General features: G+C 38.7%; 2 protein-coding genes across 2 annotated transcripts in view; both read right to left on the bottom strand.

The window, feature by feature from the left end:
* The window catches only part of LOC106945552 (uncharacterized), a 21,542-nt gene extending 21,070 nt beyond the window's left edge, over positions 1–472 (bottom strand). The window contains exon 1 of the mRNA XM_015029298.1: positions 207–472. Coding sequence (XP_014884784.1) covers positions 207–472 — 266 coding nt within the window. The remainder of the gene's footprint in view (positions 1–206) is intronic.
* Positions 473–6,615: 6,143 nt separating this feature from the next.
* LOC106945565 (uncharacterized) lies at positions 6,616–17,006 on the bottom strand. The gene is made up of 13 exons (XM_015029322.1): positions 16,762–17,006; positions 15,681–15,877; positions 12,809–12,946; positions 12,597–12,708; positions 12,278–12,464; positions 11,689–11,830; positions 11,456–11,611; positions 10,411–10,466; positions 9,134–9,309; positions 8,650–9,050; positions 8,483–8,579; positions 7,051–7,282; positions 6,616–6,976 (listed from the first exon to the last, which is right to left on the bottom strand). Exons 1-13 carry the CDS (start codon positions 16,882–16,884, stop codon positions 6,768–6,770), a joined length of 2,226 nt encoding a protein of 741 aa, XP_014884808.1. The 5' UTR covers positions 16,885–17,006; the 3' UTR covers positions 6,616–6,767.
* Positions 17,007–18,284: the final 1,278 nt, after the last annotated feature.

Here is an 18,284-nt window from a genome sequence, read left to right as displayed (position 1 = left end):
GGGCAGCTGTGGTGGTTAAGACAGCTGTGGTAGTGGTTGGGGCAGCTGTGGTAGTGGTTAAGACAGCTGTAGTGGTGGTTAAGATAGCTGTGGTAGTGGTTAAGACAGCTGTAGTGGTGGTTAAGACAGCTGTAGTGGTGGTTAAGACAGCTGTAGTAGTGGTTGGAAGAAACAGTCACAACTGATCAGTCTGAAGAGGAGGTCACTGGTGCTGAAGCTGCTCCTGCTGAATCATTCCAATGGAATGATCCAGTGGAAGGAGTTGCACCCATCTCTCCCAAACATCCCTGATGGGACCAGTGACCTCCTCTTCAGACTGATCAGTTGTGTCTGTTTCTTCCAATTGGTACTCCACATCATCTTCGTTCTCAGAGGCCTGCTCATCTCCATCGCTAAAATCCTGTGTGTCCTCTGCCTCATTTGCAGCAAAGATGTGATCCAAAGCTTCATTTACAGTGAATCTTCTCCTCATTGTTGCATCCTGTGAATTGGTGAATTGGAGATGTATACTCTGCAAGTCACCACGTCTACACTCAAATGGCTTGACAAGCCTGGACATGTCTCCCTTTGTTTGTTCTTGCAAAAAGGCAAAGAGAAAAGCCCATAAATGAACTTCAAGTGGTTGGAGGAAGAGGCTGTTGGTTGATTGTGTGTTTATGATTTAATTTTTGGCATTTTTTTTATTGTTTTATAATCGAAAATTTTAACCGGGTCACTAATGACCCGAACACCACAAAAGTCATTTTTTTCACCAGAGCACTTTATAATTTAGTAAAAATATATATATATATTTTACTTTGTTTAAATGGAAGTCCCTGACAAAGTCAAAAAGTTTCAACGCAAAAAACAAATGTATGAAGTACTTTTATGCATGCTAAAACTCAAAACGGGTCCGTAGGGACCCTAACACCGTAGGAAGGTTAAGAGAATTTCCACAGCATTTTATGTCAGGGATCAACGTAAAGTCTTCTGAATGCAATGCATCTCCCTTTACATTTAAAGCACCACTTCAGGCTGGTCTGATTTACGAAATCCTGATAAAACACTTTCAGATTTGAGTTTAGAAGGAGACAAAATGGAATTTAAAATGTATTTATAGAATCTCATTATAAGATGTAGAAGCAATTAATGTGTGTTGCAATTTCAGATTTAGTTTTATTTCACAGATTTCATTGATCAGCTTTTTTTTTAAAAGGGTTTGTTCTTAGTCAGAAAACAACATCCAGTTTCCTGCTGGGCAATATTTAAATCCTAAGATTAGCTTGATGTCCGGGAACCTTCAACTTTTTGTGTTCTTTGGTGTTAACCATCAGCTATTGTTCACACAGCAAGTGTTGCAACAGCAATGCTCAGTAAAAAGTTTGTTATACTATCACTTCAGAGACATAATTACATTCCAGTGTCTCACAGTCTGACGGTAACTATTCCTCCCAGGTATGTGGCTGTGGTGAGCTTCTAAGATAGATAAATATCTGGGCTGGCCACATTTTTATTAGTCACGTTGCACCATATAGTGAAGATCTAATACAACATGCAGGCAACCAGCTCCCACAATAAGGTATAGTTATGTCTTTGGTGATTAAAATGGTAAAATGAGGATGAAGTAGAAGACAGTCTAATTAGGCTGAAAGTTTGCAGGTTTGTTTTTTCAAAACATGCTTTAATTCTTCAGTTTTTCATTGAATATTAAATGACAATCCAAGATAAAATGAATATATTTTCCTTCTCAGACTTGTTTGATTTGAACATTCATCTTTACATATAAACATTACTGGAAATCACAGATCAGCAACTCAGAGAAAGGTAGAAAAACTAAGGCTGTGTAGAAATAAATCCAATGTCCTTGTTGGCTGGAAACAGAATCTGAAAACAAAAATCTGGCAAATTTATGATGCATACATAATGGTTCAGGTATGAGTTATGTACACAGTGGCAGTTCGTTCAAATATCGCCGTTACATTAGTTCTGATTTGGGATTTTTTCCAGACTTTTGTTCATATTAATTTAGTTGAGCCATTGCATGGTTGATCAGTTATTCCCTTTGCTTCTGGATGCTGTTCAGCTGGAAGGATTTTTTTTCTGTTTTCATCTGGAACAGTTTTTATGATGTAAAACTGAGTTGAAGAGGCTTCATGGATGCAGAAACAATGAGGAAGTTCCTTCCATCACTTCCAACCATCATAATGTCCAAGGATCACATCCCCTACTCCAGCATCATTCTAGGCAGAGATGTACTGAGGAGTGCCAAAAGCAAAGGAGGTGGATGAGCAGTGCTCAACAGCTGATCAGCTATTCACCATCTGGATATTGAGCTGCTAGCCTGTCATGACACTAATGAAGCCGTCACATAGCAGCAGCCTTCAGTCAGAGGCCTTTTCAGATTTGTTGTAAGACTGACTGCTGCTGGAAATCCTTCAAGCCCACAGCGTCAATATCCATAAGGACTCTCTGTGGATACTTTTACAACATTTAATGTTTTCTGTCATAGTTTAAAGTGTCAAAAGCTGATTTTTTAATCCAAAACTGCTCCAACTCCTCGACTCTGATGAAGTCATTAGTTGTTCAGCAATTAAAACTGTTGCTGGTTGCTGTGGAATAATGAGCATGAAAACCAGGTATTTGTTCAATTCTACACCTTAAAAACTGATTGGTCACAAATTTCTAAAAAATAAAAATGAAGGTGAAAGTGTGAGGATTCAGGTTCCTGTGTTGTGTTTTGGTGTAATTAGTGCCTGAGGCGTTTGTGTTGCCCTGCGACAGTCTGGCGACCCGTCCAGCTGACCCCGCCTCTCGCCCGAAACGTTCGCTGGAGAAAATTAAATATGAAAATCAATGCTGGTTGTTGATCTATCAACCATATCAGAAATCAATCAATAACATCTCAGGTTGAAGAGTTGGTTTCTATTTTCAACAAGCAACAAAAGCTTCACATTCAGTAAGTGATTTATGGCTTCTGTAAGCCTCCTTTAAAAATAAAAAAACAAAGTGGAGGCAAATGTTTTCTTTGTTATGATAAAAGCTGTGTGTGCAAGAACAGCTGATGTTTAATCACATGTCTGTTGAGTTTTTCATCTGTGCTCATAAATACATTCATTGTTGCAGGTGCATTGTGTACACACCTTAAATTACTGAGAGTTGCTGACTCGGCTCAGCAAACACATTCCAAGACGTGGCATGTATCAAACGTTTGTGAAGAAACCAGGAAACGATCCTCGGTCAACCTGAGGACTCAGAACTGAGGTGAGTTTAGATGCAGCTGCAAACAGAGCAGAGCTGCTGGAAGTTAAACACAACAGGCGCAGCTGCAGGTTTCACACAGCGTTACGGTTACTAATCCAAGCAACTCTGAACTGGTTGGGTTTAAAGGAGCTCAGTGTTTCAGCTGAAATTTGCTCCAGAGTTATGGTGCACAGAAGCTGAATGCTGCTTCTCCATGTTTGGTTCTGGTTCTGCATCCTCAGAACCAGAAGACCTGAGAGGCCTGAAGGTTGATTCAGCAACAGCAGATCTTTAAGTTTGATTATTTTTAACTGATAATCAATGTGGAGTTGGTTTGTTTCCATTTCCATAATTTGCTTCTTTTGTATAAAAATACGACATCGAAAGAAAGAAACTAAAATCTGAAATAAAACTACATCTTTCATCTTATCTGATGTTATCAAATATATTTCTAATTAGATTATTAATTTCTAGCTATAAAATAAATATTTAAATATTCTCAATAAAATAGTTGAGAGATGAAATGACTGAACTAGTAAAAGTGGTTTGGTTGGATCTTCTTCCTTTTTCTCACCTTGTTGGTGTAGAAATCAGTTTAAAATATTCCAAAAATACAGGAATGGATATGATGTAATTTTTTTTATTTTAAATCTGTCAAGAAATGCTCAGCAGATTTTTTTTTGGGCTCTAGTGGTCTTTATTTGATAGTTAATTAACAGGAAAGTGGGTAATGAGAAACGGGGGAAGACATGCAGTAAAGGTCGCCAGGGCCGGGAATCGAACCTGTGACAGCTGCGTCTAGGACTGAGGCCTCCATATGTGGGTTGTGCTGAACCCCTGAACCACCACAGCACAATCCAACATGATTTAATTTTTAATTTATACACATGGCAGGTGTTCAGTCAAAGCAAGGATAGAAGAATTTATTATAAATATAAGCTTTTACATCCTGGAATAACTTAGAGGCTTTCATAATGGGTGTTTGAATTAAATGTAGATTTTAGTTTACTCAGTTTATTTATTATTTATTTTAATCTGTAGGAATGTTTTGACCCCCCCTAGTTTTTCCTTAATTCTTTTTTTTTTTTTTTTGCTCATTCTTTTCCTTGTTTAACTAATTTTTTGTCAGTTTTCTTTTTGCTTTTCCTTGTTTTTGTTATGTAAAACGTTTTTTTTATTGCCTTTTGCATGAAGAGGCTTAAAGAATTTTATTTACAGTGTTCTATTTTCTGTTATGTTTGAAAGAGAAAATGTACAAATTAAATGTCATAGTGCCTTCAAACCTGATAAAAATATTCGCTTTAAGTGACGATGTGTCGCAATGAGCAGCTACAGACATTACTCTGACCTCCAGCGCCCCCTGGTGTTGTGGCTGCAGATTGTAATGAGTACATATATCTTCTTTAGTTTTCACTGGATTTTAAGGAAACAGCAATTAATAATTTGTTTGATTTTAGTTTTAATACCTTTGCTTCTAGGCATTTAGAGAAAATATAAGTTCAAAACAGAAGTTTTTATGTTTTAGCTAAAATAAGACATTTGACGGAGTTGATCATATGAATTTGATTTAAAAGATAACTAAACTTGTTTGGCTAAATTTTACGCTACTAGAAATGCTGTTTATTTCTCGTTAAATAGTGTCGCTTTTCATTTGTCAGGAAAGTTGCCTGTGTTTAGTTTGCAGAGCCGAGTTTGTTTGTTGCATCCATTAAAGATTAGCCAAATCCCTTTAACCAAGCTGCTTTTGGTGGAGGCAGTGTGGAGGGTAACAGCCTTACTGTTGCCCTGTGGGGGGTAACAGTAAGGCTTGTAATTGCAGGAGGAAAACTCAATGTAAGAGCTACAGCAATGACAATTAACAGCAATAATTTGGGTTATTTTTTTCTGTTGGAGAAAAAAATGGAGCTTCATTAACTATTTGGTTTAATATTTAGCTTAGAAATTAAATATTTAGATTGAAACTGACATTTATGAATGAACAACATGGTGGAAAATGAACCACCATTTTTTTCTCTTATAACAGAAAAAAATAACCCAAATTATTGCTGTTCATTTGTTTAGCTTCACAGTTGGAGTCCCATACATTACTTTTTTTTGTTAGTAAATGAAAAATAATAGTTAAAAACAGCTTCTGATTTTTCTTAAGTAAATGGACTGGATTTATGTAATATTTTTGTGAAGTACTTTTCATCATACTTTCACTGAAGCCACATTCACACATCCACACGTACAAATACACACACATTTATACATTTATACACCAATACTTAGATCTGAAGATAATATCAACAAAACCTGATCAGATTTTGTTGCTCGGAGGAATCTGTTCAGATCTTCAGGTTGGGATTCCTTTTCTCTCCAAATGTCCAAATAATCTCATCATTATTGTCAGAATTTCAGTTCAACTGAATTAGAAACATGAAATAAGCATTAAACACTCCACACAGGCTCCCATAAGCTTTTTATTACATAACCAACGAACGTATACGTAAAGCCCTTCTCTTTTTACTGTAGGAAAAATGTAAATCTTAACATGAAGTCCCTTAAAATGCTGGATTTAGTTTCCATAACCAGACAACCTAATCAGGCCATACAAACATTTGGAGCTGTTGACGAGCAGAGGAAGCAGCATGAAGGCATCCAGCTGAACGTGTTTCAGGTGCAGCAGCATTGCTGCAGGTGAAGTGGAACCGGGTCGGAGATCCGATCAGCTGGTTTTTCTCACGCTCAGCAACTGAAAGCAGCTGATTCATTTACATCTGTCGACTTCTGCTGCCAAGAAAACTGTGATCTGTAAATCTGAAGCACTGAAAGCAATTTTAGCTCAGAAGTTCCTCTAAAATATTGTTTGCAAAGCAAAATAAGTTTTGATTTAACCGATAAAAACTCCCAAATTATTATGTCAGATTTAGATAAAATATCTTAAGGCTGCATGAAAAAAGGAAATATGAATTAAAGGAGACACGTTACTGAAACCTGATAGTTGAAGGTCTGAACTCAAAAAACAAGCTTTTATTTTTGTTCAGAGGCGTCCGGCTTCAAAGATCTCAGTGATCAGCTGAAATCTGGAGTTTAGACTGAGTTGGAGCTAACCGGCCATTTTGGTTAGTGACTGAAATACAGTTTGATTGTTTGGCTAAAAGAAACTGGATCTGATCAGAAATCAGGTTTTATTTGATACAAACTAATTCTGGGCTGGTCTAAAAATACATTAAGCAAAATGAAATCCTTTTTTCCTGGAGAGGAATAAAATGTTAAATGCTGAGTGAAAAAAAAACATGAAATAAGCAAACTTATTGGGCCAGTTATTAACAGTTAGTTATCACAGTTATTTCTGTACTTAGAAACAAAATATCTTAATTGGTTTTTACACTAAAAAGTGGTTTGGATTGAAACTTTTCACTGTTTTCTGTAAAACCAGGTGAAAAAAGAAAAGAACTGAGTTCTGATTCTGATCAAACCTGATCTCAGACCTTGGTTGGGTAAAAAAGATGGTTTAGCTTGTCTCCTTTAATTCATCTGTTTTCCAGAGGCTCTCAGGGAGCCGTTTATTTCTCAAACTCGTCTTCAATGAGAAAGCTCTGGTCTTCAGCTCTCCTCCTCCTGCTGAAGTAGCGGACCACCACGGCCAGCAGAACCAGCGACAGGACGAAGCCGCTGCCGAACACCACCGTGGTGATGTTGGAGGCAAACACCTCCCTGAACCTCCAGGTTTCTCCGTCCGATCTGGGTTCTGGAACAACTCCTGGAAAATTCCCTGGAAGACATCAGGAAAATGTTCAGTTTTTACTCACACAGGAAACCTGACCGTCAGGTCGCTCAGACTCTAACCTTCAGGAGCCGTGTCACTTTTCGGAGCTGCATTTATCTTCTTGTGCTCCGCTGGAGAACTGGGACCAGCTGGCCCAACCACTTGCAGAGGACCCTGGGTAATGTAGTGCCCGGTGGTCTCCATGCTCAGCCCTCGTCTGCGACGGCGGGACGGCTCGCTCAGACATCCCTGCGCACATCGGGAAAAGGGATTCCCAGGCTCGCACAGGATGACGTTGCAGATGATGTAAACCTGAGGTGGAATGTGAAGAACAGGAAACAAAAACAAGGATTTCCTTTACTGTTGACCAAAGGATCTCTGGAGTTTGATTTGGTTGTCCTGTTGCCACTCCCAGGGTGGGATCTAAAAATATTTTGATGTGATTCATAGTTTACATTTATAGTTTAATAGGATCAGAACCAAACAGTTCAAGCATCTCCAGCAGCTACATTCCTCACAATCAAAGCTTTTTATTAATAACTTAATTGGTTCAAATCTTACCTAAAGAACAGAGACTTCTTTGTGTCAATAGGAACAAGCAAAAGTCACATGTGGGATACCACAAGGCTCAGTCCGACAACCCCTCATATTCAGTATCTACAAGCTCTATGTTTCGAAGCACCGGCTGACTCTGAATGCATCCACCTGGGTGTAGTTAAAGACTCAATCCTGAACCTTCAGAGACACATAAAGACGGTTAAAAAGTCAGCCTTCTGTCACCTGAAGAACATTTCTAGGATTAAAAGGCTGAGGTTCCAGTAAGACCCTCATTCTCCTGTAGCTCAGAGAACAGATTTTAAAAATTGTTGCCACTGAACAGCTTAAAGATCTGCTGCTGTTGTATCGACCTTCCTGACCGCTCAGGTCTTCTGGTTCTGGTTCTGATCTGTATCCAGAACCAGAACCAAACATGGAGAAGCAGCATTCAGCTTCTGTTCACCATAAATCTGGATTAAACTTCCAGAAAACTGAAAAACAGAAATCTAGACTAAAAACCTGCCTGTTTAGAGTTGCCTCTGATTCATAACAACTGGAACTTTGTTCAACATATTTGACATGTTTTGATGGTTTTGTTGACTGATGTTTGAACTGCCTTCACTAACAAATCCTTTCCACTCCAGTAAGCTTGTTTGGGATGAATGTCCAGCTAGCATGTGGAATCTCTTGAGGACGATAAGTTGGCGTCAGCTTTCAGGCGTTTATCTGATTAATCACAGTGTGGCTGGATTAAATTTGATAAATAAAGACCTTTGGGTCAAATAGGATTGTTGTAGACAGTGAGACGAAGGTTGAGTTACTTGGCCACAGTGTCAAAAATGTCAGGTGGTGAAGTTGAGGTGGTGGCAGCATCATGGAGGGTTTTCCATGAAGTGGATGTATTAGTAGAGAACAAAGTTCCAGTAGCCGGATGGTATAAGTTTGGAAGGCTCTGGGTTTTCCTCTCAGACCTACCTGGTCATAATTTCCGTTGAATTTAAAGGCTTGGATCTCAAAGTTGAAGTTCGTCTGGTTTGACGGGTGGATCTTAACCGTCTCGTCTTTGACACACCTGGAAGACCACAGATGAAAAACGTTTTTCTGAGCGTCCTCAGCGAGTGTTTCTGAGCAGCAGGACTCACCCGTTCTTGATGAGGTCGTAGTACATGGGGTTGTCAGGGTTGTTGTCTGGAGTTCCTTTGCACGACTCGACAAACAAGGTGACGTTTGGCAGCTCCGACACAGCCTGGATGCCCATGTAAATCATCTCCATCATCTTGACCTGCACCGGGTAGGCGTCGGGCGACACCCTGCTGGTGAAGTTGCCGTCCTGGTATATCTCGAAGCTGTAGCCGAAGCTGCCAAAGCTGGACTCGGTGAAGATGTAGTCGGCCTGGTGGAGGTTGTAGAAGTTGGAGACGCTGATGGTTTTGGGAAACTCGCAGTAGAAGTCGATCTTGACATTGTTCCTCCGGATGATGATCTCGTTGGACCGCACGATGGAGTGGATCTCGTTCTTAAAGACGATGTAGTCTCCTTTGTCCTGTTTTCAGGTGAAACATCAGAGTGAAAAAAGCGAAGCGGCAGAGAGGAATCAGGCCGAGGTGGTTCTGATTTATTCCACACCTCCAGCTTTGTGCCACAGGTGCTGAAGGACATGGTTCCCACGATGTGGGTGCCGTTGGTGGTGAGCGTGCACGACGGGTCTCTGAGTGACAGAAACTCCTCACTGATGTCTGGCATGGAGGCTTTCTCCAAGGCCACCGTCATCTTGTTGGGCAAGCAGGTAACAGAGGCTCTGCCTGGAAATCACAGGAATAATGTGATCATTAGGCCTGTCACAATAAGCAATTAATCAATTAATCACATGATCAATTAAAATAAGCTCAATCATTTCCATTTGCATGATTTCCTGTTTTTCTCTCTCTACTAAAAACTGGATGATGAAAGTCTTCAGTTTGGTGCTTTGCTCTCAACTGATTCCTTTTTTTGAAGGACAGTTTTGTTTCCAGAGACTTTATGATTCATTTTATTTATTGTTTCTGTTGTTTTGTTTAAATATCTTCCAATTCCAGTGTTAAATGTTCACTAGAATTTAAACTGTATTAGTCTTTGAGAATGTGCTCTTGCATTGTTTTTCCATTATCGTTACATTACTTAAAAATGGTCTCCAAACAACAACACAAGAGTTCTGGTGGAACGTAGACAGAACTCTGACCTGAATATTGAATAATTATTAGATGAATGGACAAACTGAATGCAGGAATGGAAACAACTGCTGGGAGGAAGGATCTGTGGTAACGCTCCTTTGTGCACCTCAGATGCAGCAACATGTCACTGATCAAGTTCACTTTGATTTAAGGTGAAGAGTTTGGACGTTTTAAATACTAGATGATCTCCTGCATCATTGGACTATTGGTCATATCATATTTTCTTTGCGTTCTGCTCTCAGCTCAGCACATTGGTGCTAACGCTATGTTAGCGCAGCTAAATACGTTTTACACAAATTCATTGTCAAAATAACACTGTAAAAATTTGCAGCAAAATATTTAAGCAGAAGGTAAAATAAGGATGACAGAAGAGATGTGATAAGTGTGATACAATAAAAACATTTATGAGAACATTTGGTTCATCATGGCGGATCTTCACCTCTTTACAACTTCCTGCTTATGCTCTCTTATAGATAGATAGATAGATAGATAGATAGATAGATAGATAGATAGATAGATAGATAGATAGATCGATCATCATCTTCTTGAAGATGATGGGTCCCTGCTATCCTTCTGGTTTATGTGTGTGTGTGTGTGTGTGTGTGTGTGTGTGTGTGTGTGTGTGTGTGTGTGTGTGTGTGTGTGTGTGCGTGTGTGTGTGTGTGTAATGTTTTATTGTTATTAGGAACAAACCTTGCAGGGCGCCAGTATGGGTCACCGTGACAACGACACATCTCATCTCTGATTGGCTGTGGGATGAAAACAAAACAAGTTGGAGCCATTTTGAAACCAGTAGAATTAGATAACATCTAAATAACGTGGAAAAAATGAGTCCTGCTTGGTGAGTTTGGACTTTTTGTTTCAGTTTCATTTTTAGATGCCAAAGCTACAACCATTGTTTTCTAGCAGATTTCAGATCAGTTTTGATCATAATTATGACAACTTTTTGTTTTGTTTTATGAAACATTGCGACTCGACTACAAACAGCCAACACTTATCAGCCTCAGTCCAGTCCAATTTACTTCTTAGAAATTTTCAGATTTTATCATTTAAACATCAGTTCAAGCTCCTAATTTAACACTTTATTTATTTATATTTGGAAATGATATGTTGAAAATTTGGCACCAAACTTTTTGGTTTCACATCTTATTAACCTTAATTTATTCTCTAATATTAATCTACCTGCTGTCCAGTATTTGCATTATTTCCACAATAAACATCAGTGTTTAATTATTTTGCAGCTGTTTACTGTTCAGTACAGCAGTATTTTAAATTATACTTTTATGTTTTTAACAATGACGTATCAGGGCCATTGTAAAAAAGGAGTACACTTTGTACAAAAATTTCAGAAATTTTGAGATTAATCTAAAAAAATTGTATAAAACTTATGGAAAATTTCTGAATTTGAAAAGTCAAACATTTCCCAGAAGATTTCTCAGAAGTCTTCTAAAAAAATTTAATTTCAGAGTTTGAAAAATGACAAATTTTCAGAAATCTCCCTTTTTTTTATATCTATAATGGTCCAAACACACAGTTAGAAAAATGCTAATCTTTTAAAAATTAATCACTAATTAGTTAGTGTTAACTGTGATTTTTATGCATATCCAAAGGTGTTTAAGGAACTAATGAGATTAAAATTTAATTAAAAATGATAAAACTCTCATCCTGAACGTCACTGGTCTGCTGAACAGCAGCTGCAGAGAAAACCAGGACGTTTCTGTGTAATGAAATTACTCACGTTATCGCCGTGTCTGCAGCGAAACAAATCGGGACGAGTTTGTTGGCGTCGCTTTCCTTCGGGGTCCAGCGCAGAGTGACCTCTGCTTTCCCGTCCGACCCGCTTCTGAACTCCTTGGTCACGTTTTGGGGGCCGCTGACCTGGAAGCCCTGGATCCTTCAGAGGAGTAAACAGGACAGGTGTGTAACAGCATGCAGAAATGTTGCAGGAAGCGGCGTTGCGGCGGTCCGTACTGCGCGTTTTGAGCCTGGGCCTCGGCGTAGAGCTGCAGCGTCTGACCCACGCTGGCGTGGAGAACGTCTCCATGCGACGGCGTCCGGGACAGGAACATGGGCAGAAGGTCACCGGCCACGCAGCTCGATGTCGGAGAAAGGACTGAATCAAAAACACAGAAAAGATTTAATCAGAAGTGACAAATGGGTCAAAAACCATGAAGCCGTTTGATGTTATAAATGTAAGAAATGTTTTAGATCAAATATGATTATATCACCTTCTCCATTTTTCTGCTGCCTTTTTTATTCAGCTTAAAGCCTTTGATATAAAATGTTCTTTTATTTATTTATAAATAAAAAATAAATAAACAAACAATATAATGTAGTATAATTATAATAATTTATATTTAATATAACGAGAGACTATTCAGCAAAATAAAGTATTTTTTATGAATTGTCTTTAATCACTATTCATTTAATACTGTAATCTGTACATGAAAACAACTCAGGGATATTAGTGAGAAATCAGTGATGTGTCATTTTTTTCACTGCCGTTTTTAGTGGTTTATTTGGCTAAATGAGTCGTTTGTTCAGCGGGTGAATTCCTCACCGTCCACCACGAACTGCAGCTTCAGCCTGCAGAGCGGAGGCAGGCTGGTGCTGGAGGCCTCCCGGGTCGCCGTACTTCCGTCTGCGTACGTCAGCGTCACGTTTTTGGTGGAGAAATCCTCCACCGTCAGTTCAAACACGTGTTGGCCAAGTTGGAGCTCACCTGAGCCTCTCAGCGTACAGGTACTCTGAAAAATGAGTATTTAAAATGAAAAATGGCTGACAATCATCTTCTGATGGTTCTACCTGTAAAACTCTCTCTATGTATAAAATACTGTGAGGTTGAAAACTGTATCCCACATCAGATCGGGTCAGATTACCTCGTCCAGAGTGAAGTTTGCTGGGGCGCCGGAAGCGAAGCGGCATCTCACCACGTCTTCATCTGGATCATGAGCCAGAAGGCGAAGATGGGTGAAGCAGTTCTGAGAAACCCTGCAGGAACATTTTCATTCCCCATCAGGTCAAACTCTGTACTTTTCAATCACATTTCCCTAACAAGCCGTGTTAGATGAAACCAGACGGTTTCCGGTACCGTAAGGAAGCCACGGTTGCGGTGACGGGACAGTTGTTGATGCGGTAGGAGTCTGATCTGACTCCCAGGTCCAGCTCTGCGTGGCTCTCCCAGTTGGATTTGTGCTCCAGATTATTGTCCCAGCAGCAGCCGGAGCCTCTGAGAGTAAAGAAGTCAAAACCAGGATGTGAAAACATCATCATCGTTCATCTAAACACTATATATTTTTAAAGTTTTTCTTTTCATTTCTCCAAATAAATCCAGTCACTGATAGTCACTCTACTACTGCCCCCTGGCGGCCAACATAGGAGAAAAACATGATTTTTTTGTGTATTATGTATATTAAGCTAAAAAAGGTTGGATTACATGGAATGACATTATTTAATATATCATATAAAAGACATCAATATTTTCAGTTTATTTGCAGAAAGTCAATTCCCTAAAGTCACTAAAACATTGATTGTATTATTATGAATATTATGATTTTTAGTAGTTTTGATTATTGCATATTACACACATTTACTGCACCATCCATGGTGCACAAAGAAGCGTTATCACAGATCCTTCCACCTCAGCAGCTGTCAGAACCATCACTGCTCCCAAAAATCTCAACAAGTCGTTAAAATTTAAATTATTGTAAATATTCTTTTGCTTAATGCACTATCAGCACGAACATATTGTATGTTTTAATTCCTCTATCTAGTTACTTAGTTACTTAGTTATTATTGTATGCTACCTTTTAAATAACTACACAGCTTTGTTTTCTAATCCTGTAAATTCGCCCATATACTCTCTTATTCCTATTTTTCTGTTTTCACATTCATACCTTTCTGTAAATTTACATCCTTCTGTCTGTTAAAAAGTAAAGGATACTTCTATCCTATTTAATGTTTACTGTCTTATACATATTTTATAGTAACATGGATTTTATGTAAAATGATGGAGAATAAATAACTATGAGAATAAAGCAAAAATAATATGATACAAGAATAAACTTATATTGCCAGAATAAAGCCACAATATTAGGAAAATGAAATAGTACCTTTATGATAACATGAAAAATAAAGCATTAAAAAGAGGAATGTTGAGCATCTTGTAAAGTTATTCTTTGGAATCAGTTTTACAAATACACTGGATCTTTTAACACATTTTAACGGCTTTATCCTCACAGCTTTAAAAGAAAATCTCTTTTGGCCTCAATACTTAGCAGGAAAATGTTCTTTAACTCGAGCAGTTGAATGTATGGCCAAGCTAAACGTCATAATTTACCTTATACTAATAAACCATCTCATACTAATACCAGTAATAATAACTGAGTCGTCTGAGAACAAAATGTTCTGCAGAAGTTTTCAAAAGAAAGATCTGCATGACCTGAAAGCTTTCTGGTAAATTGTAAATATGAGGAAGCGTCAGCTGTTGTTATTCTCTGCCTTTGTTCTGCCAAAGCTGTCAGCCAAACAAAGACATTCAGGTGTTGATGTGACAGCGAGTTGGATGGAAACTCAGAGGGGCAACAATCCACCGCATTTCTCAGGGTGTGGCAACTTTAAACTCTTTGCTTTCTTTGAAATAGAAAGTACTCCTGGATCAGGGCTTCTTCGTGTTTTCATCTTTCTTTTCTCAAACCTCCAGTGGGTCAAAGAAGATGGCTGCTCATACTGAGTCTGGCTCTGGTTCTGCTGGAGGTTTCTTCTTGTTAATGAGGAGTTTAACTTTCCACTGTCGCCACATGCATCCTCAGGATGAGAGATTGCTGCTAAGTCAGCGATTTGATGCAGTAAAATGAAACCGATTTGAATAATAAACTGAACCTGAACGATGATCATATCAGATGAACCAGAATCTGGAATGAAATGCCTGCAGATGACATGTGCATTTATACAACATGAATAAACTGAATGTAATCAAATGCCACCTGTCGTCTCTTGTCGGATCCTAGTTGTATGTCATATGTTGTATTGTCTAGTGCTTTGCCTTCTGCTCGTTGGACTGCTCTGAGATGAACCTTTCATTATTAAAATCATCATTCATCTTCAACCTGGGTCTGCCTGCGAATACCTCACCACTACACACCGCCAATTCATGACGCTTACTCAAAGTTTTGTTATTCTATTCTGTTATTAATGTGACAGATTATTTTGTGAAAATATTTAAGACAACAGAGAAGTCGTTAAAAGTTGGGATATAATCTTCCCAGTGTTTCTAGTATTCCCAGTGTTCCCATTCAGAGACTCATATTCAGTTATGAAAGCAACAGAATAAACAGATAAGATTATAAACCTTCTGCCTTTTGGGGCATCAAGAAGCTGTAACATGTAAATAATAATAAATCTGATGTGAATTAAAAATATAAACACTTTAATTCATTTAAATGTTTATTTGCCTACTGATGTTGGATCAGCTGATTGTAGTTCAACAGTAACTAGGTTTAGTTTTTATTTTCTCACTGAGTTTATATTTTCTGAATTTTCACTTTCAATACAAAAATAGTCATGCTGTGCATTTCTGCTGTTTTTTTTATTTCATTTTGTTTATTGTACTTTATTTTTTGAGTCATTGAAGCAGCCGCCCCTCAGCAGTTGGCGCCCTGGGCAACAGCCTGTATGGCAGCTAATCTGCTGTCACCGATTTCTGCAGGAAACTGAAACATGCAGATAAACCTGGATCACAGAACTGGTCAGTTCTGGTTCTGGTTGGTCAGTTCTGGTTCTGTTTGGTCAGTTCTGGTTCTGGTTGGTCAGTTCTGGTTCTGGTTGGTCAGTTCTGGTTCTGTTTGGTCAGTTCTGGTTCTGTTTGGTAAGTTCTGGTTCTGTTTGGTCAGTTCTGGTTCTGGTTGGTCAGTCCTGGTTCTGTTTGGTAAGTTCTGGTTCTGGTTGGTGAGATCTGGACTCACCTCAGAATGAAACTTGTCCCATTGGGCTGGAACGTTGCTGTTGTGCGTTCTTCAACCTGGCACCATCTGCCCAAAGAATCCTGGTCTGTTTGGACCGCAGCCGACCGGTCCAGGTCCGAACACACCCCACCATCACAGAGCAGAGCCGACTGGTTCTGACAGCTGGTTCTGCCGTTTTGTCGGTGGTAGAAAGTCACCTGCAGGGTTTGAAAAACATAAACTAAACATCCAGGTGTTTCTGGAAAACTTCATCCTGATGTCTTGGATTTATTTCTTAGGACTTTTGTTGCTTTTTCACTCAGTTTATCCCAATAAATTAGATATTTGGTTGTTTGTTACCAGTCAGATAAATCTATGAAAATATGAAAATGTTGGACAGCCAGAAAATATGATTTATGATGCAGCTGCTGGGTTCTGGCTCAGGACTTTTCTGGGTTTTGCCCCTTTTTTTAAGCATCATCAGGCAGAACAGGTCAGACTAAATGGGTTCAGCTGAGGAATAATGAGGTTTAGGAACTCAAAGTGAATAAAAAAACAAGCCAAGTCCAGAGAAAATCTTCAGACAACTGATGATGAAGAGCAGTTTAAAAGATTAGAGGAATGAAAGTGAAGAGAAACGGGAGCTTGATCACAACTACAATCATAATCTGATTAGATTTACATCAGAGATTGTAAAATAAATTATTTGACCTGGAAGTAGCTTCCAGGTCAAACCTAAACTGTTTTCCTTCAGTTTAGGTTTCATCTCAACAGGCTGAATAAGATTCAAAGACATTTTGTTGACATAAGTCATTTGATGCTTGACAGCAGGGTGACACGCAGGTGTTCAGCGTGCCAAAAATCACTCCTTTTGTTTATTTCCCTGTCTACCTGACGTGGCCGTTTCGTTTCTCCAGTTAGGAAACAGACTGTAGTATCTCCAACAAACTGAAACTTCAAATGTGACATAAAATCCTTTATGATTTGTTTTAGTCCTGGCTAATGAAGCTTCAGGATTTATTCCTGTCTTCAGTTTGATAGAACTGAATTAAATGAAACATTCAGAATCTGAATCAGCTCTGTGTTTAGTGATGTTCTGTACCTTGTACGTCCCATCTGCGTTCTGCTGCAGCGGCGCCAGGCTGATGCTGTCTCCATAAAAGCTGCTCGCTGAACTGGTCCCCAGCAGGGCCACCAGCAAGAGCACAGCTGCTCCTGCCTCCATGATGCCTCTCCGGTCGGATCTGTTGGTGCCAGAGCCCAGCCAGACACTTTCAGTGCCGCAGACGCAGGAGGCAGGAGGCAGGAGGCGGTTCCCTCGGAGTTCATCCAACAGGTCTGACTGGATCTGAGCTCACTTCAAACCTTTCATGTTGCAGTAAAATACTGTAGTGACAAAGCGTTTTTCAGCTGGGAGATGTAATTAACTGAGCCTAAAGTTATACTCCGCAGGTCCATGGGAAAAAATATTCACTTTTTTCTGCTTTCTTTTATGATTCACATCTGTTTAAAGTCATTTTGGAGAATTTCAATGCCCAGACTTTAACTAGGCCACTCAGATGTAGCCTTACAGGTGTGTTCTGGACCAACAGAGTTTAATCTTAAGGTTACGAACTGGAACATTCACCATGGTTTAGGGCATGCTGCGTTGCTGTTTGAAATCTTCTGTCCTACTTCATGTTGTCAGACTGGCTCTGTTTCATTTATTTATTTATTGACTCTATGGGTCCGGCAGTAATCAGGCCAGAGTGTGATCAGTGAAATAAACATAAATAAGCAGTTTTCAGCTTCTATGCACCACAGATCTGGAACAAACTTCCAGAAAACTGCAAAACTGCTGAAACCCTGAGTTCCTTTAAATCAAGGCTGCAATCCACCTGTTTAACTTTGCTTTTGAACCATAATGAATGGAATATTGATCGACTTATTTGATCTGTATTGATGATCTTGATGATGGCACTCAGCAAAATGTAATGTTTGTTTTCTGGTTTTCTCAACTGGTGACTGTATGATTGTTTATAACATTTTATTTTGTATTTTTATGATTTAAAGCACTTCGAACTGCCTTGTTCCTGAAATGTGCTATACAAATAATCTTGATTGATTGATTGATTGATTGATTGATTGATTGATTGATTGATTGATTGATTGATTGATTGATTGATTGATTGATTGATTGATTGATTGAAACCTGATTTTTGTTTGTATTTTCAGTATTTTCTTCCGCTAATAAAATTTCTTGAAAATGTATGGATGACAAATAGGCTAAACTAGAAGAAACTTTTAAATCTAGTACTTTTTCCAAAGTACTGGATTTAAAATTAATTTAATTTACTCTGTAATCTCTTTGTTTCTTCTTTTGCTCTCCTGCCATTTTAACCAGGAACAAGAGATCCTGAAAAGATCTTCCATTTTATTTATCTGTTTATTTATTTTCAAGCACATGATACAAATCTATCTAAAACTTGCTGCATCTTTGTAACATTATATGGCTGACCAGTAGTTGTTACCAAATAAAACTTAAACATCTTTATGTCATGTTACAGATATAAGGGACATGGCGTCCATATTCATCTCGGTACTGCGTGAGAAATTATGTTTGCAAGAGTTATGAAGGATAACACA

The sequence above is a fragment of the Poecilia latipinna genome, unplaced genomic scaffold (assembly GCF_001443285.1).
Source record: "Poecilia latipinna isolate Pla-1442-1.1 unplaced genomic scaffold, P_latipinna-1.0 Scaffold150, whole genome shotgun sequence".
Lineage (NCBI taxonomy): Eukaryota > Metazoa > Chordata > Actinopteri > Cyprinodontiformes > Poeciliidae > Poecilia > Poecilia latipinna.
The sequence above is the reverse complement of the archived record's forward strand: the minus strand, read 5'-3'. Positions and strand labels throughout refer to the sequence as shown.